Source organism: Homarus americanus, unplaced genomic scaffold (assembly GCF_018991925.1).
Source record: "Homarus americanus isolate GMGI-L3 unplaced genomic scaffold, GMGI_Hamer_2.0 scaffold32583, whole genome shotgun sequence".
NCBI classification, from domain to species: domain Eukaryota; kingdom Metazoa; phylum Arthropoda; class Malacostraca; order Decapoda; family Nephropidae; genus Homarus; species Homarus americanus.
The window spans coordinates 13,065,211-13,092,710 of NW_024713129.1; the positions used below are offsets into that span (position 1 = coordinate 13,065,211).

General features: G+C 49.0%; 1 protein-coding gene across 3 annotated transcripts in view; it reads left to right on the forward strand.

The window, feature by feature from the left end:
* LOC121867461 (hippocampus abundant transcript 1 protein-like) overlaps positions 1 to 27,500 on the forward strand; it is a 133,263-nt gene that overhangs the window by 81,157 nt on the left and 24,606 nt on the right. For 2 of the 3 annotated variants that reach the window (XM_042367373.1, XM_042367383.1), the window contains one exon: positions 24,934 to 25,029. In XM_042367373.1, coding sequence (XP_042223307.1) covers positions 24,934 to 25,029 — 96 coding nt within the window. Of the gene's footprint in view, positions 1 to 14,495; positions 14,658 to 24,933; positions 25,030 to 27,500 lie in introns of those variants that run through there. The other variant, XM_042367394.1, reaches the window with a different exon arrangement.

The window sequence follows — 27,500 nt, forward strand, 5'->3', positions numbered from 1 at the left end:
GGAGTTGCAAGGCGTATGACAGAGGGGAGGGGGGAGACGGCGCTAGTCACTGGGTTTGTTGGTCAGGTGTGTGTTTGTGTGTGTGTGTGTGTGTGTGTGTGTGACAACTTAACGTGCAATATCTATTAAACAAGATCCTTTCTCTTTAATTGTCTCCTAACTGTTGCTATCGTCTGTAGTTACGGTTTGCCAGTTAAGTTGGTTAGTTGAGCCAGTCAGTTAAGTCAGTCAGTTAAGTCAGGCAGTTAGGTGTGTTGTTGTAAAGTCTTCAGTTAAGAGGAACCTTTGTGAGCGTGGGACCTGGTGCTGATGGTGACCTGTCTGCTGTAGTTGTTGACCATACTGCCGGCCGGCGCCACGGTGGCTCAGTAGGTGGTGGTGGTGGTTGTTGTTGACGACCTGCCCCGCCCCACCCCATTCCCAACACCTCCCCATTCCCAACACCTCCCCATTCCCAACACCACCCCATTCCCAACACCACCCCATCCCCAACACCACCCCATCCCCAACACCACCCCCATTCCAACAACACCACCCCATCTCCAACACCACCCTTATCCCTAACACCACCCCATCTCTAACACCACCCCATCCCCAACACCACCCCATCCCTGGCACTACCTCATCCCGGTAATTACCCTATCCTCTAACACACTTATCTCAACATCACTTATCTCAACACCTCACCTCTATCTCGGCACCACCTCATCTCTTCGGTACTACCCTCATTCCCTAACATCACCTCTTCTCAACACCACCCTCATCTCCCCGGCACCACCTCATCTCTCAACACCACCTCATCTCAACACTACCCCATCTCAACACCACCCCATCCTCGGCACCACCCCATCTCTTCGGCACCACCTCATTCTTCAACACTACCCCATTCAACACTACCCCATCCCCAACACTACTCCTTATTCTCAACACACCTCAGGGCCCCAACACACCACAATTCTAGCCCCGGCAAGCACTACCCTGCCTCTCGGCACCACCCTCATCTTCCGGCACCACCTCTGACTCTCAACACACCCGCAGCCCCACCCCACTTCTCGTGACGCTGTACAGTAGTTAAGCTACCCTCACTTAGCCCAGACATTATTAATAGACATAATACACACACACACACATATCCGTCCTGTTACCTGAAAATTTTGTGTGGTGATTGAATGAATGGTACAGTGCGTTAGTTCCAGGAGGTAGGTGTGTGGTGTGTGTGTGTGTGTGTGTGTGTGTGTGTGTGTGTGTGTGTGTGTGTGTGTGTGTGTGTGTGTGGTGGCGTTGTGTGTGTGGTGGTGTTAGTGTGTGGTGTGTGTGTGGTGGTGTTAGTGTGTGGTGTGTGTGTGTGGTGGTGTTAGTGTGTGGTGTTGGTGTGGACGCTGTGTAATCTTTTTCCATCCACTCTCACATATAGCATTGTGTGTGTGTGTGTGTGAAGATTTTTTACACGCCAGCCCACGCCAGCCCACGCCAATCCAGAACAACGAAACACGGGTAGTGGCAGCTGTACGTGGCACGCTATCCATCTCTTAGGACCAACCTCCCCTCCCATCTCCCTATCCCCTTCTCCCCGTCACCTCCCTGACACTACTCACCAACCTAACGGATACCCACGACCATCACGGACACGCACGACCATCACGGACACGCACGGACACCCAAAGGACACGTATATCACCACATTCCTTCACACCTTTTTCGTGCCACTGGCTTACATGTCAATCAACACATACACACACCTCTCTATCCTACCATTAATCCCGCGCTGTGTTTGGTAATCTATACATACATACATACATACATACATACATACATACATACATACATACATACATACATACACATACAGAAACTACACTCTGATTTAACATTGATGTACACACTTGTACACACTTGCATCAACCCTCACACACACACCTTGTATACACTTAGCTTGCATGAGATCAACATTATTTATAAGCAAAGAGTGTTTATGTTAGATCTATACTCGGAAGGGATGGTAGCAGTGTTTTTAGACGAGAGAGAGAGACAGAGAGAGAGAGAGAGAGAGAGAGAGAGAGAGAGAGAGAGAGAGAGAGAGAGAGTATTTTCTGCAAACAACCTAACCTAACTTAACCTAACCTACATTGGATTGCTGTACGTTACGTGAGGTGTCGTATCTTCATGGCCTCCTCTTGGTAGCTCCTCCTCCTGCAGTAGTTACTCTCTCCGTCAGCTCTTTAGGACACGATTTGATCGATCGTCTCCAAGGTCTCGAGGTAGAATATCGTGGGGAAGGTCTTGATGGAGGCGGGATGGGTTGGGGTGGGTCTTGATGGGGGGTAAGGTGGGTTGGGGTGGGCCTTGAAGGGGTGATGTGGGTCTTGAAGGGGTAAACGGGTCCTGGTGTGTGTGTGTGTGTGTGTGTGTGTGTGTGTGTGTGTGTGTGTGTGTGTGTGTGTGTGTGTGGTAATGATCGATTAAGATGGGAAATATTAGACGAGGAAGGACGATGGTTGGGGGGCGCTCGTGAGGGAGGGAAGGGTGGAGGGGTGGGTAGAGGTTGGGAGGGAGGAGAGGGGGAGGGTAGAGGCAGGGGGAGGGTAGAGGCAGGGGGAGGGTAGAGGGAGGGGGGGGGTAGAGGGGGAGGGTAGAGGGAGAGTTATAGGACTGTTGCCTGGGAAGAATGGCCTCTTTATGATTTCATTTCTCACATTGATGACGCGATTCTTCTGCCCCTTCATCTCTTCACCCTTCCCTTCATCACTCTCTCTCCCTCCACTCCGTCTGTCCCTTCTACCCTCCCTTTATCCCGTCCTTCTTTCCCTCCAACCCTCCCTCAACCAAAGACATATACAGGGTGTCTCAGAAAAATATATACACTCTTCCTTATTATCAAAATCACGTGGAACTTTAATCACCAACACCCCAATTATCAATAAAGTGAAGACAGTGTATACCAGCAGCAATATTTTCCTCACTTATGGGAAGAAAACCTCACTCATCAGGACAATGATGCCCTGGCCTATCCTCAAATTAACCTAACCTGAACTTAAAATCGTCTAACCCTTCTTAACTACAATACTTCATTAGAGTGTTTAATTATCTTCACGTGGTCACTTAACACTTGGTATGTGAGTGTGACCTTGCAAAATACCATCATCCTCCAGTGACCTCACACTCGGGTCAAAGTCACTACAGTAGGCGACCTAACGTAAGAGTTCCCGAGGAGAATAGACCGCATTGTACCGTGACTGGGGGGCGTAACACACACACACACAAACACATACCGCATGCACGCTCTGACGTCACGGGGAGAGGGGGGGGGGAGTATCTGCAGTTGTACGTAAGCCATGATTTGTTAAGGTCAAGGTCGAAGTTCAAGGTCATACTCGAGGGATTGGAGTGTACCTCTCCTTAACTGACGTCAGACATGATTTTGTGAAGTTCCAGGTCGAGGTTTCAAGTTCAAGGTCATACTCAATGGTCGACAGTACTTTTCTTTAGGGACGGATGGCTTGAATATTAAGTCCAAGGTCGAGGGTCGAGGGTGAGTAATATGCCCTTTTGGACGTCAAGATGTGGTGTTTGGGCTTATTTTTAGCTGTTGTGTTGTGTCATGGTGGTGGTGGTGTCGGGGTCGATGATGGCGTGGCACGTGTGTGTGTGTGTGTGTGTGTGTGTGTGTGTGTGTGTGTGTGTGTGTGTGTCTCGCTACCGCACGTCATTAAGTGGACAAAAGTCTCACTAGTTTATGTGTCTGGTACGGGTTTCTTACTGTCGGGTTAGGTTAGGTTAGGGTGCAGTCACGTGTACCCCTCAGTAGGTGGCGTTTCCGGTCAGTGACAAGAAGACCACGGGGGTGTTGACTGTGTGTGTGTTCGGGGCATGAAGGTGTTAAGCATTCCGTTTATTATTTATGCATTATTGAATCGTGTTATTTTTTCTCTCTCTCTCTCTCTCTCTCTCTCTCTCTCTCTCTCTCTCTCTCTCTCTCTCTCATAAGAACAGAAAATCATAAATTGCGAATGTATGTCTGTATGTATATATCTATGTATGTATGTGTCTTAGCGTGTGTATATGTATGTATGTATGCGTTCGTGCGTGCGAGCGAATTATCTTGGAAAAAAGTAAAAAAAAGAAAAAGAGGGAGGAATTTAAACAGGAATTTAGTCTACAATATAACACCAGAAGATGGGCGATGGTGTGTGTGTGGTGTGGGCGATGGTGTGTGTGGTGTGGGCGATGGTGTGTGTGGTGTGGGTGTGGTGTGTGTGGTGTGGTCGATGGTGTGTGTGGTGTGGGCGATGGTGTGTGTGTGTGGTCGATGGTGTGTGGTGTGGTCGATGGTGTGTGTGTGTGGTGTGGGCGATGGTGTGCGTGGTGTGGTCGTTGGTGTGTGGGTGGTCGATGGTGTGTGTGGTGTGGTCGATGGTGTGTGTGTGTGTGGGCGATGGTGTGTGTGGTGTGGTCGATGGTGTGTGGTGTGGTCGATGGTGTGTGTGTGTGGGCGATGGTGTGTGGGGTGTGGTCGATGGTGTGTGTGGTGTGGTCGATGGTGTGTGTGGTGTGGTCGATGGTGTGTGTGGTGTGGTCGACTGTGTGTGTGGTGTGGGCGATGGTGTGTGTGGTGTGGTCGATGGTGTGTGTGGTGTGGGCGATGGTGGGTGTGGTGTGGGCGTGTGTGGTGTGGTCGATGGTGTGTGTGGTGTGGTCGATGGTGTGTGTGTGGTCGATGGTGTGTGTGTGTGTGTCGATGTGTGTGTGGTGTGGTCGATGGTGTGTGTGGTGTGGTCGATGGTGTGTGGGTGTGGTCGATGGTGTGTGTGGTGTGGTCGATGGTGTGTGGGGTGTGGGCGATGGTGTGTGGGGTGTGGTCGATGGTGTGTGTGGTGTGGTCGATGGTGTGTGTGTGTGTCGATGGTGTGTGTGGTGTGGTCGATGGTGTGTGTGTGTGGTGTGGGCGATGGTGTGTGTGGTGTGGGCGATGGTGTGTGTGGTGTGTGTGGTGTGGTCGATGGTGTGTGTGTGGTGTGGTCGATGGTGTGTGTGTGTGTGTGTCGATGGTGTGTGGGGTGTGGTCGATGGTGTGTGTGTGGTGATGGTGTGTGTGGTGTGGTCGATGGTGTGTGTGGTGTGGGCGATGGTGTGTGTGTGTGTGGGCGATGGTGGTCGATGGTGTGTGTGGGGTGGTCGATGGTGTGTGTGTGGTGGTCGATGGTGTGTGTGGTGTGAGCGATGGTGTGTGTGTGTGTGGGCGATGGTGTGTGTGGTGTGGGCGATGGTGTGTGTGGTGTGGTCGATGGTGTGTGTGTGGTGTGGTCGATGGTGTGTGTGGTGTGGTCGATGGTGTGTGTGGTGTGGGCGATGGTGTGTGTGGTGTGGGCGATGGTGTGTGTGGTGTGGTCGATGGTGTGTGTGGTGTGGTCGATGGTGTGTGTGTGGTGTGGTCGATGGTGTGTGTGGTGTGGTCGATGGTGTGTGTGTGTGTGGTCGATGGTGTGTGTGGTGTGGTCGATGGTGTGTGATGTGGTCGATGGTGTGTGTGGTGTGGTCGATGGTGTGTGTTGTGTGGTCGATGGTGTCGGGTCATGGGTGGTGGAGGGTGAGGGAGGTTGGTGGGTGTTGGAGAGTATGGTGTCGGGGGGTGAGGGAGGGAGTATGGTGGAGGAAGGGGTTTAGTAGGAGGGTGTGAACTGGCTCCCCCTCCCCCTCCCCTCCCCACCTCCCCCCTCCCCCTCCCAGTCTGTACTGTCACTCAGCCACTCACTTTGTCTTCATGAAATCAATGCTTCATTTTCTCTCAATTCTGCTTATGTTTATTTTTTGTTTTATTTAATTTCTTGTTATTTTTGTCGTTTTTGTTTGAATGGGATGTCTCTTCTTGTGTCTGTCTGTCTATGGGAGGGGTTAACAGACAGACAGACAGACAGAACAGACAGGCCGGCTGTCATATGTTCAGAACTAACATTGATCTGAATCCGCAATGCAGCCGTCCCCCCCTCCTCCCCTCCTCTCCCCCTTCTACTGATAAGCTTACTGTGGTTCTCGCTTGCTTTGCCTTGTCTTGTGTCTCAGTTACCCCTCTACCACCCCTCCCACCACACTACACTACCACTACCCCTCTACCTCACTACTACTACACCCCTCTACCAGCCTTCACTACTACTACCCCTCACTACCACCCCCTCACTACCCTCACTACCACTACCCTCTACCCCTCCTACAACTACTACCCCTCACTACCACTACCCCTCTACCCCTCCTACTACCCCTCACTACCACCCCTCCCTACCAGCCTTCACTACTGTACCACCCCTCCTACCACCTATTTGTTGTCGTGGTAGTATGAGACAAGTGATGGTGTGTTGGGGTGGTGGTGTGGGGGGGGGGAGCAGCATTAGCCATTTAACAATAAAAATCGACAAAAATAAATTCTCTGGCACCGAAAGAGAAATGAATAGAAAATCTCTGACGCAGGAATGGAGAATTATGTTTACTTGAGTGCGGTGTTGAGTGCGGTACTTTGGGGGAGTTAGAGAGGTGTGTGGTGGTGGTGATGGTGGTGGTGATGATGATGGTGGTGGTGGTGGTGGTGGTGGAGGTGGTGGTGGTGGTGATGGGAGACTGGGAATGTGATGGTGAATTAAATTTTTACATTTAATTTTCCCCTCATACAGCGGCTAGTTTATTGTACACCCTCTACTCAGTCTTTTGGGTACAGGAAAGTTGATACAATCTTAGTATCAACTTATCTTGCCATTAGCGATAAAGTGATGTGCCATTTACACACACACACACACACACACACACACACACACACACATTGTGCTTGGAACTGTGGTGGTGGGGGGGGGGGCGGCTGGGTACACTGTATATAGGTAAATAGGAGATTTCTTTTTATAACCAAGGGATTTCACGTAATCCCTAAAATTTTGAATTCGGGATTTTTTTTCCATAATCCTTACAATGTTATGGATTTTTTTTAATCACTGCGACTGTCAGGTAACCTAACTTAACCTAACCTAACCTAACCTAACCTAACCTAACCTAACCTAACCTAAGTACCCGGAGAAAAAAATATATAATGTTTGGAAGAGTCACACTGGATTACACCCTTCTCACATCCGTTCTGGGCTGGGGATTGAACCCTGGACACGGTCGTAAGAGGTACAGGAAGAGGAGGAGGAATAAGATGAAGAATGGGAGGAGGAGGAGGAGGAGGAGGCTGAGAGGAAAGAGGATGAAAGAGAAAAGAATTAACACTACTACCTCGTACATGTTATTAAAGTGACACGAACATGATGTTGATATTGAAAACAGTTTATTTAGTTTCGTTAAAGGGGGAGGGGCGGTGGTGGTGGACGGCTCACTGGCCTGGTTCGCTGTCAATTAATATACGTTGTGTTTATGTTGTCTGTGTGTTAAGGTGGGGGGGGGGTGAGGAGAACTACATCACGAGCTGTAGGCCTAGTGGAGGGAGGTAAGGGGTACTGGAGTAAGGGTAGGGAAGGGAGGGAGGGTAGGGACAGGGTATGATAAAGGGAAGAGAAGAAGGATAAGGTACAGCAGGAAGGAGGGAGGGAGGAAGTACTAGTCCAGGGGAGAAGGGGTTGACGAGGCACAGTGCCCAAGGAGGGAGAAGGAGGCCTGGTTGAGTGTGTGACTGCCTCTGCCCGGCTGTTCTGTCCTTGACACTAGGGTGAGTGGACCCAAATCGATATGTGTGAACCTTCGTGTGGCCGCGTGTTCTCACCGTCCTGGGGGGTGGCGATGGAGGTGATAAGGCAGAGGTGGGGGAGAGGAAGGAGGGGGAGAGGAGGGAGGGGGACTTCTAAAATTGAGATTCAAGGTATGCAGTTTTGTAATGATTTGTGGGGTAGTAAGTTTAGGTAATGTGGGTGTGTTTAATGGTGCGGCAGAATGACAGGATTGTGTGGGAGACGGCAGTGTGAAGGCTGGAGAAAGACCCCCTGAAAAAAGACCCACTGGAAAAAAGACCCGCTGAAAAAAGACCCCCCTCTAAAAAGACCCCTTCAAAAAGACCCCCTGAAAGACAAAATCCCGTCTTTAAAACTAATCAAATGAGAACAAGATCCCATCAACATAAGTTACCACAAGTTCTACAGTAAATACCTTATTAGGGTCGGTAAGGGTAGTAGTTCAGATAAAGTTAAAAATAAAAGGTTAGGTTAGATTAGGTCAGGATAGATTAGGTTAGGTTAGATAAGGTCGGTAGGATTTGTTTGGTTTTTTTTTTGGGGGGGGGGAGGGTGTTGTCGTGAGTAGCAGGATGACTTCTTTGGGTAGGATGTCACGTAGGAAGAAGGAAGGAAGGAAGAAAGAAAGAGGAGGAGTGGGTGGAACTAAGGAGTGTTAGGCATGTGGGTGGGGCTGGTGGGTGGTCATGGTTAGGTGTTGTGTCATATTTTACATAGTCTTACATCCTCAGAACAGCAGCCGTCACACATAGCTCACACCCTCCCTCCCTTGGCCCGAGAGAGAGAGAGAGAGAGAGAGAGAGAGAGAGAGAGAGAGAGAGAGAGTCCTTCTCTCACCCTGTAGTTAGGAGGACTGGTGATAGAGTCGATTCTCTCTCTCTCTCTCTCTCTCTCTCTCTCTCTCTATTGAAATATAATGTAATAATTTCTTCATTTACTTCACAATTATGGTACCGAGTGTGTTGGGGCGAGTTCATGTTACATCTAATAGCAAGTATAGTTGTTTATTCTGGTTGGTATGGTTAGTTGGGTGGGTTGGTTGGTATGGTTAGTTGGGTGGGTTGATGGGTATGGTTAGTTGGGTGGGTTGATTGGTATGGTTAGTTGGGTGGGTTGGTTGGTATGGTTAGTTGGGTGGGTTGATGGGTATAGTTGGGTGGGTTGATGGGTTATTGTTGACAGTTTTCCTCCTCATTGTAGCTTAATGCTGGGCGGTGGATGTTTTTATGCTACACAGTTTAGGTGAGGCGGCTGGTTAGGTTAGGTTAGGTCAGGTTAGGTTAGGTCAGGTTAGGTTAGGTTAGGCTAGGCGAGGCGAGGCGAGGCGGGTGCTGTAATTAAATTTGCATATTTTATTTTGGGTGCTTCTTTATTATTATACCGGGTAGTTGGAGGTTACTGAAGGCTAAGCAGTGGGCGTGGGTTGGGCGTGGGTGGTGGTGATTGAAGCGGAAGTGGGGGTGGATGGGTAGGGATAGATGGTGTGGGTGTTTGGAGGTCGATGGGTGGGTAGGTACGGATGGATGGTGTGGGTAGAGGTGAGATGGATGGAGGATGCTGTGGGTACGTCATACAGGCACAACACTGGCGTACGTTCGCCTGGCTTATATAGTGTTTCCAGAGGAGTGTCGTGGTGAGGCTGGGCTGGGGCAGAGTGGGCTGGGGCAGGGGCAGAGTGGGCTGGGGCAGGGGCAGAGTGGGCTGGGGCAGAGTGGGCTGGGGCAGAGGTGGGCTGGGGCAGGGGGCCAGAGTGGGCTGGGGCAGAGTGGGCTGGGGTAGGTGGGCTGGGGCAGAGTGGGCTGGGGGCTGTGTCTTGGGAGGTCACCAGCATACAGAGAGTCTACACGTGGACACTTATAAGCAGGCCAGGTTAAGTATGAGGTCTTAGGTGTCTTTATAAGTAGCCCTGGACCGAGGGTATAGCGTTAAGTGTCTTATTAAGTAGCCCTGGGGTAAGTGTGTAGCCAGCTGGGGGGGGGTTAATTACCTGTCTCCTTTCACCTGTTGCTGCCCTGACAACTGTGGTCCACCTTCCTCCTACCTCCTCTCTGCTTCCTGCTTCCTCCTCTCCTCCTTTCCCCTTTGTCCTTTTCTCTTCTTGCCTCTACCTTCTCCTTTTTCCTCCTCCTCCTCTCTGCTTCCTCTTTCTTCCTCCTATTATTATCATCATCACTGGTAGTAGTTGTTGTATGCGTATATTTTGTTTTTATTACCCGCAGTAGGAAGATACTTGTCAAATTACCATGGCAGTTTGAGTTTGTTTGTTTACCTCTTGGTCCATCCAGGGGTGTAAATATGAACTAGAGTTACTAGTGTTGAAACAAGTGTGGCGGGAGAGGTGAGGACAGACAGGTGAGAAGGGGGAACTCTCTCTCTCTCTCTCTCTCTCTCTCTCTCTCTCTCTCTCTCTCTCTCTCTCTCTCATTGGTCCATCAGAGCGTTATCATGTGTTTGTATGTATGTACTGTATATTGTGGCGTCCTTTGGTGTAATGGTCAGCATGCTCGCCTCGCAAGCAAACGGACCCGGGTTCGATCTCCGGGCAGGGTGAAACTATGGGCAAGTTTCTTTACGCCATTTGCCTCTGTCTACCCAGCAGTAATTGGGAACCTGGATATTAATCGATTTGTGGATCGTGTTCCGGGGTAATGGTTAGCCAGTGCAGTTGGCGAGTTGTCCGGTCTTCTCGGACTATTCCCTGACACTGGGTCATGTAACTCTTAACTCAGGATGTGGTTGTTGTGTTGGTGACAGCTTCTGCACCTTAAACAAATTCACGCCTAGGTGGCCCTTGGGTCGGCCATCCTCGTTACTTGAGGGAGAACCAACCATGTGTGTTACAGCGTCATAATGGAGGTGCTGTGAGAATGGGTGAATAGAGGAGAAGGTTGGCCACCATTGACAGTATGGCACTAAATGGCCCGCCTGGCACTAAATGGCCCGTCTGGCACTAAATGGCCCGCCTGGCACTAAATGGCCCGCCTGGCCTTTACTCTGCTCTTTACACTATTAAGGTTTTGTTGGTGTTGCTTATCAGTGTGTCTTATTTTGTAGCGATTATTATTATAATTATTAGTGGGGAATCCTCGTGTGTATCAGTGTTTGGTTTTGTAGTGTGTGTGTGTTTGTATATATGTTTCGGTGTATGTATGTGTGTGTATTACCGTGTGTGCGTGTGTATTGCTGTCTGTGTATGTATAAAAGATCTAATTTACCCACACCGGCGGCCATTTACAGGGTATTACGGGTAAGTGAATATCACATCACTATATAATCAGATCTTTAGTCCACATGAGTAGTTGTGGGTCTTTATCTCTTAAAACTCCTTATCAGATAACACCATATACGCCACGATAAGAAGATAAGAGAGAGAGAGAGAGAGAGAGAGAGAGAGAGAGAGAGAGAGAGAGTAAAATAATCAATAATGAGGCAGCTGAGGTAAACGTTGTTCTGCCCCTCTGGTAGTAGTAGTCAACTCCCCTCCTACCTCCCACCAAACCTATTATAGCTCTCTCTCTCTCTCTCTCTCTCTCAAATTAGACTAGTCTCCTCTTTGAAGATAAAACATGTACAAACACGCAAACAAACAAATAAACATGTATATTACCTGTTCTTACACTCAGCCATGTCAATATTGTTGTTATTGTTCACTTTGTGTTTATTAATAATTCCGGCTAAATAAACTTTTTCAGTACCAAGGTTAATGGGTATGTACAGTACTTGAAACGGGGGGTCAGGTGAGTGTCTGGGGGTTAGGTGAGTGTCTGGGGGTCAGGTGAGTGTCTGGGGGGTCAGGTGAGTGTCTGGGGAGTCAGGTGAATATCCTGAGGGTCAGGTGAGTGCCTAAGGGTCAGGTGGTCAAGTGGCACTCGGGGCCTTCAGGATTCTCCCAGTTGACGCTTAAGTTTCTTTTCTACTTATAACGCTCGCCCACCGTGTGTGAAGCGGAGGAGGCGGGAGGGAGAGTTAGAGGTGGTGGTGGTAGTCTACGGGCCATGGTTGACGTCACTCACACCCACACACCATCACCCACGCCCTCACGCCACCACCCACGCCCTCACGCCACCACCCACGCCCTCACGCCACCACCCACGCCCTCACGCCACCACCCACGCCCTCACGCCCACCCACCTTCACGCCACCACCCACACCCTCACCCACGCCCTCACCAACGCCTTCACGCCACCACCCACGCCCTCTTGCCATCACCCACACACCTTCACTCCATCACCCACACCCTCACCAACGCCCTCACGCCACCACCCACGCCCTCACGCCACAACGCTGCCCATTGTTGTCAAGCATGGCCCGGTCGCCTCCACGCCCCGGCCGCCTCCACGCCCCCGCTTGTGTTGACTGACCCAGAGTACAGTTAGTCGGGAGGAGGGACTCACACACACCTGTACCTGTCCGGGAAATTAGTTCCGTGTAACAACATTACCAGATTAGATTTTAACCCGATTTACCATAAAAAAAGAGCTTTTATACCTACAACCCCAGGAGGGATTTTTCGGTTTAGCTAATTTTGGGTCATATTTTACACAATTAATTCTTTAAAACATGGGGAAAAATATACAATTGTGATTTAAATGGATGGTTCGTAGACCTTTTTTTGGTGCTGTGTGTGTGTGTGTGTGTGTGTGTGTGTGTGTGTGTGTGTGTGTGTGTGTGTGTTTAGTATTCAGTGTGCGCTGCCCGACCTGCCTCTAACGGGCTGTCAGGCCTAAGGTTACGGTTAACAAATTTATTGACAAAGCTCCAATTTTACTTCTAGGAAAATACATCAGGTTAGGTTAGGTTAGGTTAGGGCGTTTAGTCATCAGGTGAAATAAAATTAGGTATCTATCTCTGTCTATCTGTCTAGCTATCAATCAATCTCACTGAAACAATGTCTATGAAGCACTGTAGTGGAGATGGATTGTGTGTGTGTGTGTGTGTGTGTGTCGACCATGACGTCATAGCCACCCACGTCTCCCCGGCCTACGCACTTACACCCGGCCAGTTGAGATCTCCCGCGCTTATATTACCGTCTGTACTGCCGGGGGGTGACCTTCTCTGTTTACTGTCGAGGGGAGTAAGTCTGGCGTGAGGTAAGCTGTAGAGAGAGAGGGAGTAGGTAAAGGGTGGGGTAGGAAAGGTTAGAGGTGAGTGTGGGAGGGAAGAAGGTAAGGGGAAAGGGTAGAGATGACAGAGAGAAGAAGGATGATTGGAAGAGGGAGAAGAAGAGAGGAGGAGGATCTATGTTGGGTGTGATCATTTGTCTTCCTTAATCGATAAGAGGGGTGGTGGGGGGGTCACTGAGGAAAGTTAGGGGCCTGTAAACTGGAGGAGGAAGGAAGTGGGGAGTAGGTGGTGGGGAGTAGGTGGTAGGGAGTAGGTGGTGGGGAGTAGGTGGTAGGAGGAAGAGGAGTAGGTGAGAGAATGAATGATAACCCAGATAGTGGTGGGATTAGCAGACTTGATCCTCATTAGGGAAGACGAACAACAACACGAAGAAGAAAGAGGAGGTTCTCTCACAGGATTCTTCCCATAGGCATATTACCTGATGACCATAGTAATAACAACAGCAAAAACAACAACAATAATAATAACAATAACAATAACAACAACGTAGGATCATCTGTACCCTGGCTTTCAAGAGTAGAAAACAATACTGTATCATCTCGTGTTCAATACTGGTTTACGGTACGGCGGACGTTTGACTTAGTGTGACCTCTGACCTTTGACCCCAGGCTTCAGGGGTCAAGTATTCCTACCATTAACTTGCTGACAAAACCCATGGCCCTTCAGGCTTTTACGCCCTGAATGCATGAGTCATAAAAGCAAGCATGAACTCCGCATGCTTCCCAGATAGGCGCTGTAAACGCTTTTGCGCTTCACCTTGAGCAGGATGACAAGGGGGTGCCCAATAAACTAGCCCCCTCTGGGTCAAATATAATATAATATAACTAGAATATTACTACCGCTCTGATGACTGGACTCTCTCTCTCTCTCTCTCTCTCTCGTGTGTTTAATTATAGCAGTTTTGTCAGTAGGAACAAGCGTGTGTGTGTGGAAGGGGTAGGGTGGGGGGTGTAGGGAGGGAGGGTGATACAGGTGTGTGTGGGGGGGGGTGTACAGGTGTTTGGGGAGAGATACAGGTGTACGTCTCTCTAAACCAGCAGTGTGATATTAGCTTACCCAGGGGACACATCTTTGACTTATGCCCTCCTCATACCACATATCCTCCTCAGACCACAAACCACCACCCTCATACCCTCCTCATACCACATACCATCCTTCTCATACCACATATCCTCCTCAGACCACAAACCACCACCCTCATACCCTCCTCATACCACATATCACCCTCCTCATACCACATATCACCCTCATACCACAAACCACCACCCTCATACCCTCCTCATACCACATACCATCCTTCTCATACCACATACCCTCCTCAGACCACAAACCATCACCCTCATACCCTCCTCATACCACAGGTGTTATTTTATAGAGACTTACCTTTCACCTACCTGTACTAACTCACCTGTCGGGGTAGGTGTACGTGGCCCGCGAGAGTGTAGACGAGTGGAACAGCTGGCTGGAAAACAACTTTAACCCCAATGAACTGAAGTTTTTGGTGTCTAACGGCGTATTTAGTGTGTGGGTGTGTCGGGTGGGGGTGTATGGTGGGGAGGAAACCTGTAAATTGACTCAGAAATTGCCAATAGTGTTTAAAAAAATGAGTTTAAAGACTTTCTGTGAGTGTCAAGACCTAACCAGCTCATCAAACACTTAGTATATTGTGTTGTAGGCGGTGTTGTTATTGTGGAGTAGTGATGTTGTGATCTACGTATTGTGTGGTGTTTATAACCTTAGTGAATAGTGTAAAAAAAAAAGAGTGGTGTTGAAATAGTGAATAGTGACCTCTGCCTTCATTTCATCATTCAAGTTATGGAAGACTTCATCCTAGTAAGTATCTGTCTGTCTGTCTCTTGTCCAGGTGCCATACACTGAACAGTTATACCAATGAGTCATATATTGTTCCATCTGCTGAGCTCAGGTGTCACTGCTGTTTTGTGGAGAGTTGCAGCCGGTGGGTGAAAATATACAGACTTACATTTAATTTAAACATAATGATATAATATGCATTGAATACATTTACAGGGCTGTGCAGTACATAAATCAGGAGTTGTTTATTATTTTAACAATAGATGGGATGGTGCTGTTCTTATATCTATCGGTGCGGGCTCTTATGGGCTGAATTTTGTTGTAGTGGCGGACTGCGCGAGTTGGGTGGGGGGCAGGAGATGGCGAGGGTGGTGCAGTAGTCCACGGCAAAACCTTTCCAGTACTTGGTGGTGGAGGTCACTGAGGGATGGCATTTCCAGGGTGGAGAGAGCGTTGATGTAGCCGGAGTATTCTGCGCCGAGCATGATTCTGCAGGCCCTTTTATGTACCTTCTGTACCTTTTCTGTACCTGTGTGTGTGTGTGTTGGGGGGGTAGGGGTGATGGTACACATAGGAGAATGGCGGTAGGAAGGGAAGGAAGGAAGGAAGGAGGGAGGAGAGTGTACAGCTGTTGAAGAAAAAATAGAAGGGAAAGAGATTAGAATACAATGGAGTGAGAGATGGAAGGGAGAGGAGAAGGGGAGAGGTGGATAGGGAACAGGACAGGAAGAGGGGGAGGGGAGGGAAGAATAAAAAGATGAGGGTGGAAAAAGGGGGAGAGAAGAAAGAAGAAAAAGGGGGAGGGCAAGGAGTAGGAGAAAGAGGGAAGAGCAGAGGAAGAATTGGGGGAGGAGAAAAATCAAAGGAGAGGAACAAGAGAGAATAAGAAAGAGAGGAAAAAGGAAAGGAGTCAGGAGAGGAAGAAGAGGGGGAGGGGAGAAAAATGAGAGGAAAGAAAGAATAAGAGAGGAAGGAGAAGAGGAAGACACATAAAACGGTCCTCCTCAGTACAAACCTTACCTCAGCGCCTCATCTCATTAATCCCAATCCCTGAGTCTACGTTTGTTTAGGATCAACAGTGAGAGAGGGAGGGGTGGGGGGGGGGAGGGGTGAGGGATTTTTGTGTGTGTGAGGCAACCTGGCGAGTCTCACTGTCCTGCACCATGTATTACAAGTATCCCCCACACATCCTTACACACCCCCACACATACCACACCACGCCCCGACACACCCCCACCCCACCCCACACCCCACCCCACCCCCACCCCACCCCACACCCACCCCACCCCACACTCCCACCCCACCCCTTCTGTCTTCCTCTCATCTCACATCAACCTGTCCTCCCATCACAGGTGTTACCAAACATCATCATTAACTCGAGTATGATGGATAGCTTCAAACATTGGATGGATGGATATATGAGCGATAGGGTTTGGGTGTAAACGGGGCTGCCTAGTATGAGCCAATAGACCCGCTGCAGTTTCCTCCATTCTTATGTGTGTGGTGGACGTGGTGATGAGGGGACAGGTGTGTGGTGGGCGTGGTGATGAGGGGACAGGTGTGTGGTGGGCGTGGTGATGAGGGGACAGGTGTGTGGTGGGCGTGGTGATGAGGGGACAGGTGTGTGGTGTGGTGATGAGGGACAGGTGGTGGTGGGCGTGGTGATGAGGGAACAGGTGTGTGGTGGGCGGGTGGTGATGAGGGGACAGGTGTGTGGTGGGCGTGGTGATGAGGGGACAGGTGTGTGGTGGGCGTGGTGAGGACAGGTGTGTGGTACAAGTGCAGGGGAACACGCCCGACTACTTCACCTTTAATATCTCAGCCTGCCTGCCAGCCTGCTTACCTACCTACCTGCCTGCTTACTTGCTACCCTACCCCTTGAGTGAGCGTGTGTGCATATTGACCTGCTTGGTTCTCCTGCTGTTCTGTCACCCTGTCCCTCCCCATCTACCTGTCCCTCCCCATCTACCTGTCCACTCTCCCATCTACCTGTCCACTCCCCTATCTACCTGTCCACTCCCCTATCTACCTGTCCACTCCCCCATCTACCTGTCCACTCCCCTATCTACCTTACCACTCACCCATCTACCTGTCCACTCACCCATCTACCTGTCCACTCACCCATCTACCTGTCCACTCCCCCATCTACCTGTCCACTCCCCCATCTACCTGTCCACTCACTAGCCATTGGTGTGTGCTAAGTGAAATGAGTCAGCTAACCCACTTCACAACATTATCTAAATCTTATGATGGAATTTATATATACTAGTGATTTATATAGTTTGATCCCGTATTAATAGAAACTGGGAATGTAATTTATATGTTTTTTTTTGTAATTTATTTCGTCGTCTTCTGTAATAAACATTGTAGAAACGACCTCACATGATGTTTACTGACACGAACACATTACGAGGAGGAGGAATAGAGTAAATTGAGTAATGTTGAATATATTACTCTCTCCACTCAACAATAGAGTGAGTAGAAGCGTCTGGTCCGTAAAATTAGACCACAAATGAAATGCAACACAAAAAAACTGTAATAGAGACATTGTGGTGAGTTCTCTGGGTAATGGTCTCACCTTTTTGTATGTACAGGTATGTCTGATCCGGCATAATGTTCGTTTGTTTATCCTGTGCCAGATGTGTTCTCTCTCTCTCTCTCTCTCTCTCTGTCGGGGAGTGATAGAAGTGGTGCAAATTGATGTTTCTATTTTGGGAAGTGAGGGAAGAATGTGAGGTATTGGCCAGTGAGAGACGAGGGAGGTAACTATTAGGAACTCTGAGTGGCATTGTGGGAGTTGAGTGGTTCCTGGTGTGTGTGGGGGGGTGTATCAGGTGGGTAGTGTTGGGGTACCAGGTGGGGGTACAAGGTGGGCGTCAAGTTGGGCGGTGTCAGGTGAGGGTTTGTCAAGAGATGGAGGTGTCAGGTAGAGTAGTTCCTGGTAAGGGGGGGGGGAGGGGGTGAGTGGATGTCAACTGAGTCCGGGTGGTGCTTGGCCGTGTTAGGGATTTGGTGGAGTGGGATAGAGTGGAGTGGGAGTAGAGAGAAGTGGAGTGGGTATTAAAGTGGTTTTTCACGTGTCAGGATGGGTCACTCTCCATTTACCAGCTTTTACCATCGTTATGTACAAGTGTCGGTGATGGTGCCAACGACCTAACCTAACCTAACCTAACCGTAGGGGTATTTAATCATCAGGTAAATTGAAGTAAATTAAACAGGTGGGTCTTTTATGAGTGCCAGGGAAGTGGAGGTGTGTTTTATGTGGCACTGGCCTCTCCTCTCCTCCCCTCCTACCCCTCATCCTCTACCTTTCCTTCCTCCCTCTCTATCCTTCTCCTCCTCATTCCCCTCTACCCACTCCTCCTTCTTCATCCACTTCTCTTCCTTTCCACCCCTCTACCCTCCACCCCTCTACCCTCCCCCAACCCCTCCCCTCAACCCCTCCCCTCAACCCCTCCCCTCAACCCCTCCCCTCAACCCCTCCCCCTCACCTCAGCCTAGCAACACACCACCTGCGTTGAGGGCCGCGGAGGAGTGTTAGAATATGTGTTTCTGAGTCACTGTTGACCTCATGGTGTAGGAATCAGGGCCTCTCGCTCTTTGGAGTTGGTGTACGGGAGGTAGAGGGAGGGATGGAGGTAGAGGGAGGGAGGGGCGGTGCTGAAGGGGAAGATGGATTTAGAGGTAGGGAGGTAGATGGGGGGGGAGGGAGTGGAATGGAGGGGGAGGAGAAGGGTGATTATTATTTAAGCTCAGTACAAACAATATATCCCATATACTGTATACATAAACCATACATACATACATACATACATACATACATACATACATACATACATACATACATACATACATACATACATACATACATACATACATACATACATATATATATAGATATATTTACAGACACTACAGGAATACAATACAATGACAAACAATACAGTCAAAGACGAACCCAACACTACAAAAACACATCTACAGATTATCTCTACAGTACTTACATAGGGGCCCGTGTTGATGATAGGGGCCCGTGTTGATGATAGGGGCCCGTGTTGATGATATATATGAGAGCAACTTCTTCACTATCCCGTCACTGTTAACAGAAGCAACACTGAGAATACAACAACAGGATCTTGAGTTGTTTTGAGTGTGTGTGTGTGTGTGTGTGTGTGTGTGTGTGTGTGTGTGTGTGTTGCATATCGCCAGAGAGGGGGGGAAGGGCAGGTCGTAATTTTCTTGTCTTGATGAAAATAGTTGACAAGTTTTTCGTTCTATCGAATGAGGAGGAGGAAGTGGGGAGGCGAGAGGAGGAAGGAAGGAAGGAAGAGGAGGGGAAAGGCAATTGAATAAAGGAAGGGAAGGAGGAATAGGATAAGGAGGTAGGAAAGAAGGGTGGAAGGAGGAGGGAGGAGACATTAAGGTATGAGGGAGAGGGAGGGAAGACGTGTGTACTCCAATGCAAGAGAGAAAGAGAGAGAGAGAGAGAGAGAGAGAGAGAGAGAGAGAGAGAGAGAGAGAGAGAGAGAGAGGGGAATGACTGGGGAAGACAAGACTAAGTACACGTGCACCACCACCAGCCTTGTTGCTCAGTGTGCTATCCCTCACGTCTAGTAGTTGCCAGCCAGCCAAGCCACCGCCTCACGTGACCACCTACTCTCTCTCTCTCTCTCAATCACCGTATAACACAGACTAAAGACATTATTGTGTAGTGATATTCAATCTCCCCCTCCCCCCACCCCACCCCCTCCTTAACCCTTTGACGACAATTATTTAACCCTTGTGCCTCTCGTCTCCTTGTTATAATCTCTACCGCATTTCTCCTTCCGTGCTCAGGATGCCTAGGTGGGTGTGAGAGAGGGAGGGTCGGAGAGTCCACACCTGAGCCTTGACATTTGGCCAGAGTTGTTTCTGTGTGTGTGTGTGTGTGTGTGTGTGTGTGTGTGTGTGTGTGTGTGTTCTGGGCGTGTGACACCTGTTTGTGCACGGAGCAAGGGAGTGATTTAAAGGGAAGTCGCGGGTATTTGAGCGTGGCAGGTGATGATGGTGGTGGTAGTAGTGATGATGGTGGTGGTAGTAGTGATGATGGTGATGGTAGTGATGATGGTGGTGGCACTCAGGTTGACCCCCTTATTGGTGTGATGAACGAATAAACATTTACCATCACCACCACCACTAACACCTCCCACTGTTGTTTACAAGTCGGGGTTCATGTTAATATGTGAGAGAGAGAGAGAGAGCACGTTTAATATACATAGGTGGGAGAAGATATACGTACACACACACACACACACACACACACCAGCAGTCACCTTTAACATGATGGATCCAAACTTAGTAGTGGCAGCGTCTCAATAATTTGCTGGAGGAGATTGACTGACGCGGCTGTGGAGTATTACCTCTTCCCTCTCTTCCCCTCTCCCTCCTTCCCCTCCTATTCCTCCTCCTTCCCCTCCTTCAATATTCCTGAGTCATGTGGTATTGATGACCAGGTTAAAATATCACCTTCCGGAAGCTAATTTAAACACACACACACACACACACACACACACACACACACAGAAACCTGGAGATGGTGACGTATGGCATTCTGATCATAAGAACATAAGAATGGAGGAAACTGCAGCGGGCCTATTGGCCCATACTGGGCAGTCCCGTTTACACCCAACCCCTATTGCTCATATAAGCATCCAACCTATGTTTGAAGCTATTCAGCGTATTCGAGTTAATGATGATATTTGGTAACTTGTTCCATTCATCCACTACTCTGTTTCCAAACCCGTGTTTACCTATTTCTCGCCTAAATCTAAATTTGTCTAATTTAAAACCATTGTTACGAGTTCGCTCCTGGTTGGATAGTTTGAGTACCTTTGTAATGTCCCCTTTGTTTAGCCCTGACTTCCATTTATACACCTCTTCAGGTCGCCCTCGCTCTTACGTCTCTCGAGGGAGTGCAAATTAAGATGCTTTTAACTGTCTCTATACTCAAGGTTCCTAATGCCCGGGATTAGTCTTGTCATTCTCCTCTGAATTCTTTCCAAGGATTCTATATCCATTCTGTAATACGGTGACCAGAACTGAACTGCGTAATCCAGGTGTGGTCTCACAAGCGCAAGATACAGTTTTAGGATGACCTCGCTAGTCTTGTAACTAACACTCCTTTGTATGAACCCAAGTACTTTATTAGCTTTGTTCCGAGCAAAAACACATTGTTTACTTGGCTTAAGGTTCCTACTTATCATTACTCCTAAATCTCTCTCGCAGTCGGATTTCTCTATGGCATCGTTGTTCATCTGGTACCTGGTTCCCTGTTTACATCTCCTATACTGAGCACTTTACATTTGTCCACGTTGAATTTCATCTGCCATTTTTCAGACCATTCGAAGAATTTGTTCAGATCTTCCTGTAGTTTTGCGGAGTCCTCGTCAGATTTAATAACACGTCCTATTTTAGTGTCATCAGCAAATTTACTTATATTGCTGTCTATGCCGATATCTATGTCGTTTATGTATATAATAAATAATAATGGTCCAAGTACTGAGCCCTGGGGAACTCCACTAGTGACGTTGCTCCAATGGGACTTAGTGCCATTAATGCTCACTCGCTGTTTCCTGTCCTGTAACCACGCCCTAATCCATTTAAGGATATTACCTTTGATGCCATGTGATTCTACCTTTCTTTACATGTGATGGATAGTGAACCTACCTCTTTGTCTGTCTCTCAGGAAGGGTGAAAAATCGTGTGGTGTGGTTGTGGTGGTGTTGTGGTTATGTGTAGGACCAATATCTGTTGTGGTAGTATACATTACCCTACCAATCTATATTTGGTGTTGGTGACGTCAGATGTAAACACAGGTAACAGGTTGTTAATGACGCCCACTAACAGGTAACAGTGTTGTGGTGGGAGTTACCTGTAGGGCGTGAGGAGGCGGCTATACTGTGTTGATCATACCTGTAGGAGGAGGTGAGGGAGGTGGGTGAGAAAGGGTGGTGAGGGAGGGGGGGGTAGGTGTGTTAGATCTATCTCCACTGAGTAGTGAGGGAGTGGGTGGTGGATGGGGTGGTAGTGGGTGGTGTATGGAAGTGGGTGTTTTATAGGGGTGGCATTGGGTGGATGGATGGAGGTGGCTGGGGATGGGTGGGCCTAGGGTGGTGTATGGGTGGCTGGGGGCGGGTGGTGTATGGTAATAAGCGTTGTCCTATTTTGACCTTCAGACACTTACCCTGGTTCATAACGACAACTGAAGAGCCCTCTCACTCCCTTCTCACTCCCTCTCACTCCCCCTCTCTTCCAGATACTCCCCATGGACCCATCACTCTACACACTCTCACTTCACCCTTTACACCCCCCCCTCTCCCCCTGAAAACGCGCGCACACACACACACACACACACACACACACAGTTTAATATCTTTCTGGGGCATTACGGGGTACAATGACTTCCTCCACCCTCCTCTCCCCTAACTCCTTCTCCCTCCTCTTCCTTCTCCCTCCTCTTCCTTCTCCCTCCTCTTCCTTCTCCCTCCTCTTCCTTCTCCCTTAACTCCTACCTCACCCTTCTGCACCACAAGCTGTTCAATGGTGTATTATTATTGTGGGTTTATGGGGAAGAAGATTATCCTGGTTAATTGTGTGTGTGGGCAGGGCAGGGCAGGGCAGGGCAGGTGGTAGGAGTGCTTGCTAAGTGCCTTAATCGTTGCTCTTGACACCTTCGTTACCACCGTGAGACGAGCCACGTGCCTGGTGGTGGTAGGGAGGGTAGTGGTGGTAGGCCTGTATCACTGAGTGGCGCCGCTCCACACATTACGCTGGCGGTCTTCACTCACTGGTCGGTCATGTGATCTCTGGAGGTACACACTTACCTTCAGCTGGGAGTGTGGGTGAGGCACTTATGTTTATACTTACACATGGAGGAGTAGCTGTTGATTTGTCTTCCTTCTCTCCTCCCCATCCCTTCCCTTCCCGTAAAGACAGACGGATGGGGCACTCAGCCACACTATATATTTCAGGTGTACTCTATACTCTGGAAGGTTCTAGCTAGACAGACCTCCTCCTACTCTGTCACCCCCTCCGTCAGTAGCACTTAGCCTTGGCACCCGGGCACTGATTCACGCCAACTGACTAATATCACGTAGTTAACTTATGGTCTTGTCCTTGTGTGTTTTGGTGAGGAGGGAGGGAGCTGTGTGTGTCTCTCTTATCCTATGTAGGTGTTGCTGGTAGTGGTGGTGAACAGGTGGTGGTGGTGGTGGTGGTGGTGATGGCACGAGTAGGCAGGACTGAAGTGCCAGATGCTCCGACCCTTGACTCAATCCACACAGCTTAATATAGCGGGCCTTCCTCCTCCTCCTCCTCCTCCATGGCCAGGGTTTATTACTGCCTCTTGTAAACACTGCCACGCCCCTCTCCATCTTAGCCACCACCACACTTACGATCTGTTCACCACCTTCACCATAACACCTCATCACACCACCTTCGCCACACCACCTCACCACATACCAAAACATGTCACTACACTGCCACTATAACCCTTCAACACTTCAACACAACATATTCGCCACATACTCCAGTATATTTGCACCACACACACACACACACACACACACATGAGCTAGTTACTATAATCGCCCCCTCACAGATACACCAGATCTGTACTTGTGAACTTCGCCCTCGGTGATCGACCCTGTTACTGACTCCTCAATCACGTTTAATTGTACTGGTGACATAAACATTGGTGTGTGTGTACTGCCGCCAGCCAACAACAATGAGTCACCCACCCACCCAGCGCCCCCCCATGGGATTAATGGAGACAGTATAAGCATCCCAGGTGAAGCACGGTGACTGAAGGGGAGGGAGGTAAGGGGGGGGGGGGTGACGCCTCTAGTAAGAACCGTCTCTTAGTTACGTGTCATGTGAGTGTTCTTATAATAGGTCTCGTCCAGATTGTAACCCAGATTTAGATTTGTCACACACACACACACACACCTTAGTTAAGAGGGAGACAACATCCTCGAACTAAGATAAACACGGCAAAGTAAACATAATATCCCTCTCCTCCTCCTCTCCCCCTTTCCCTCTCCCCCGTCTCCTCCCTTTCCTACCCTCCCTCTCCTCTCCTCTCCCCTCACCCCTACCCCCTCCTACCCCCACTTCCTCCCCTCCCTCGCCCCTATCGTAGTAACAACTGTACTGTAGACCTCAACAACTATCATATATACACTGGAGTGATTCACATACATCCACCCTGCCACACACTCCGGCAGTCAGGGACACAGACCTTGCGCATCCCACCCCGCGTGTTAATTGTTGTCTGGCCCACGTGTCTCACTCGGGGGGGGGGGAAAGACTTAAACTAACCCAACCCAAACTAACCCAACCCTCCCCTCATCATCATCACTATCCTCAGCCGTGGTATCATTTAGGTGTGTGGGCGGGTGTGGGTGGCATCGAGCTCTTTATTGATGTTGTCTGCTGACATTTTGTTCTCCACACACCCACATCCCCACACCCTCCCCACACACACACACACCCTCCTCCCCACACCCTCCTCTCCACACACCCTCCTCTCCACCCCTCCCACACCCCTCCCACACCCCTATCACCCCTCCACCACCCCTCCACACACCTCATCTCGACATTGTATTTAAATGAGGGGAAAATAGTGTGTGAGCTTGACATGTGTGGATCCCTAGACTGTTAGCTGAGTGGTTAATCTCTCACTCTAGACTGTTAAATGACTGGATAAGAAGCTAACTACATGTCTGAATGTGATTTAAGTGCCGTGGTGGTTGGTGTACAGTTGAGGGTGTTGATATGGGTGTAGTGTGGGTGGGTGTGGGTGTAGTATTGGTGGGTGTAGTGTGGGTGGGTGTGGGTGTAGTATTGGTGGGTGTAGTGTGGGTGGGTGTGGGTGTAGTATTGGTGGGTGTAGTGTGGGTGGGTGTGTGTGTGGTGTTGGTGGGTGTGAGGTGTGGGTGGGTGTGGGTGTGTGTGTGGTGGGTGTGGTGTGTGGGTGGGTGTGGGTGTGGTATTGGTGGGTGTAGTGTGGGTGTGTGGGTGTAGTATTGGTGGGTGTAGTGTGGGTGGGTGTGGGTGTAGTATTGGTGGGTATGGGTGTAGTATTGGTGGGTGTAGTGTGGGTGGGTGGGTGTGGGTATAGTGTGGGTTATCAGTGATGTTGTGGGTGGGTGTGAGTGAGTGTGTTAGTGTTGAGGGGTTGTGTTGTTATGTTTCACAGTTTATTAACATGATGTTGTGTTGTCTTACAGAGTCTAATCACATGTTGTTGTTGTTACAGAGCTCAGGCATCGGGGAGCCGAGTGTGTACCATGCGTTGGTGGTCATCTTCCTGGAGTTCTTTGCCTGGGGCCTCCTGACAGCTCCCATGATCACCGTGAGTACCATAACCTAACCTAACCTAATCTCTCTCTAGATAGATAGATAGATACATAGATTTGCTCTACTTTACCATGATATCTTATGATTTTTTGTGCATTTTATTTGATATCTTGACTTTAGTTCGGAGGTGAAATATGTTTCTTCTTCTTCTGTTTCTTCTTCTTCTTCTGTATATATTATTGTATGTATGTATTGAGGGAGTGAGTAGTGAGGAATTATAGGTGTCCTCGTGGTGCAACAATTAGTTACAGAATAATGATGAGAGAGTTTGGGGTCACTACCTACACTAACGCTTGTGTGTGTGTGTGTGTGTGTGTGTGTGTGTGTGTGTGTGTGTGTGTGTACTGGTGTTACACTCAATGAAGAGAGAGAGAGAGATAGAATGAATATATATATATATATATATATATATATATATATATATATATATATATATATATATATATATATATATATATATATATATATATAACGTGTTGAATATGACATCACAAGCAAGATTCGTCCTATGGGCCGGACATGTCATTTGCAGGACCAAAAATAGCAACAAAAAGATACCACATTCCCACTTACCCCCTCCCCCCAAACACCCTCCACCCCCACACCCCTCCACCCCCCACCCCACCACACCCCCACACCCCTCCCCCTACACCCACCTTCATTTTTCTTTTGTTTATTTACTTATTTATATATATATTTCTTTTAAACCCAGTAGTTTCTCTTCAGCTACTTGACATGGCGTAACGTGACCTAGTTAACAAGGGGTCGAGAGTTGACCCAGGACACACACAGTCTTGAGATGGTTTAGTCATTACCTGGGTTAAGCTAGGAGGGGAGGAGAGGGTAAGGAAGTGGGGAGGGAAGATGAGAAGAGGGGGGATGGAGAGACGGGGAGTAAAGGTGGAAGGAAGAAGAAAGAGGAAGTGGGGTCAGAAATCGAAATGGATAGGGGAAGGAGCAAGAGAAGGAGGAGTACAAAGGAAGAGAAGGAATAAGAGGAGGAAGAGAAGGAGGAAGACAGAGGGGAAGTGAAGAACGATGTACAACTCAATAATAGTGATGCGACACACACACACACACACACACAGATAGAGAGGAGTGAGAGGGAAGGGAGAGAGGGGAAGTGAGTGGGATGAGAGGTGTGTCGTGTCGGCTGCCTCATGAATGTTTACTCTTTACCTCTGGCGTGTTGAGCTGGTCAGGCATTCGCATCTTGTGTCCAACTCGTGTCCTTCCTCCACCCGACACCTCTAAGTGTGTGTGTGTGTGTGTGTGTGTGTGTGTGTGGAGGGAAGGTAAGGTACTGGAGGGAGGTGGAGGGAGGGTAAGGTACTGGAGGGACGGTAAAGTACTGGAGGGAAGGTAAGGTTCTGGAGGGAGGTGGAGGGAGGGTAAGGTACTGGAGGGAAGGTAAGGTACTGGGGGGAGGTGGAGGGAGGGTAAGGTACTGGAGGGAAGGTAAGGTTCTGGGGGGAGGTGGAGGGAGGGTAAGGTACTGGAGGGAAGGTAAGGTTCTGGGGGGAGGTGGAGGGAGGGTAAGGTACTGGAGGGAAGGTAAGGTACTGGAGGGAGGTGGAGGTGACCCGGGCAGGTGGTGATGCAGGTCAGCTTGGGTCACCTTGAAGCTGCCATTGTTATTGAGCGGAGTCCACCTGGGCCCCTTCCTCACGTGCTGAACCCCTCTCTCTCCTCCCTCCCTCCCGTTTTTCTCTTTTTCTCTTCCTTTTTTCCTTTCCCCCTCCCCTCTCCCTCATTCCCTCCCTTCTTTCTCTCTCCCTCTCTCCCTCCCTTCTTTCTCCATCGTCACAGGACCTCAGTGTTGTGTAGTAATAAGCTGCCATTTCCACTTTAGGAGGTAATTATCTCACTCTAATTGCTACGTACTTATTAATTAATGGTGAGGAGGAGGAGGGATAAGCAGGAGTCCTATGTAGTGGTCAAAGGTAGGTGTAGGTGTGTGTGTGTGTGTGTGTGTGTGTGTGTGTGTGTGAGAGAGATTTATACAGTACCTAGGCTGTATTAACCTTAACTTCAAGTAAGTATTGCAAGTGACTCGGTGGCCTAGATCCTGTGAAGGTTTCGTACGTCTGTCTGTCTGTCTGTCCATGACTTTAAGTTACAATGCTGAATGTAACGACGAGACGACCACACTAGTTCCATCTCATGATATAAATTTTTGCCACATTTTCACTGTCAAATGTAAATCATGAAACGCTTAAAATTTAATATATTGGAGACCATAAATCACTTTGAGTGATGAAGAATTGGTGACGTCAGTAGAGGGGTGGTGACGTCAGTAGAGGGGGTGAGTGACGTCGGTAGAGGGGTGGTGACGTCGGTAGAGGGGGTGGTGGCGTCAGTAGAAATTGGTGACGTCAGTAGAGGGGTTAGTGACGTCAGTAGAGAATTGGTGACGTCAGTATAGGGGGTGGTGACGTCGGTAGAGGGGTGGTGACATCGGTAGAG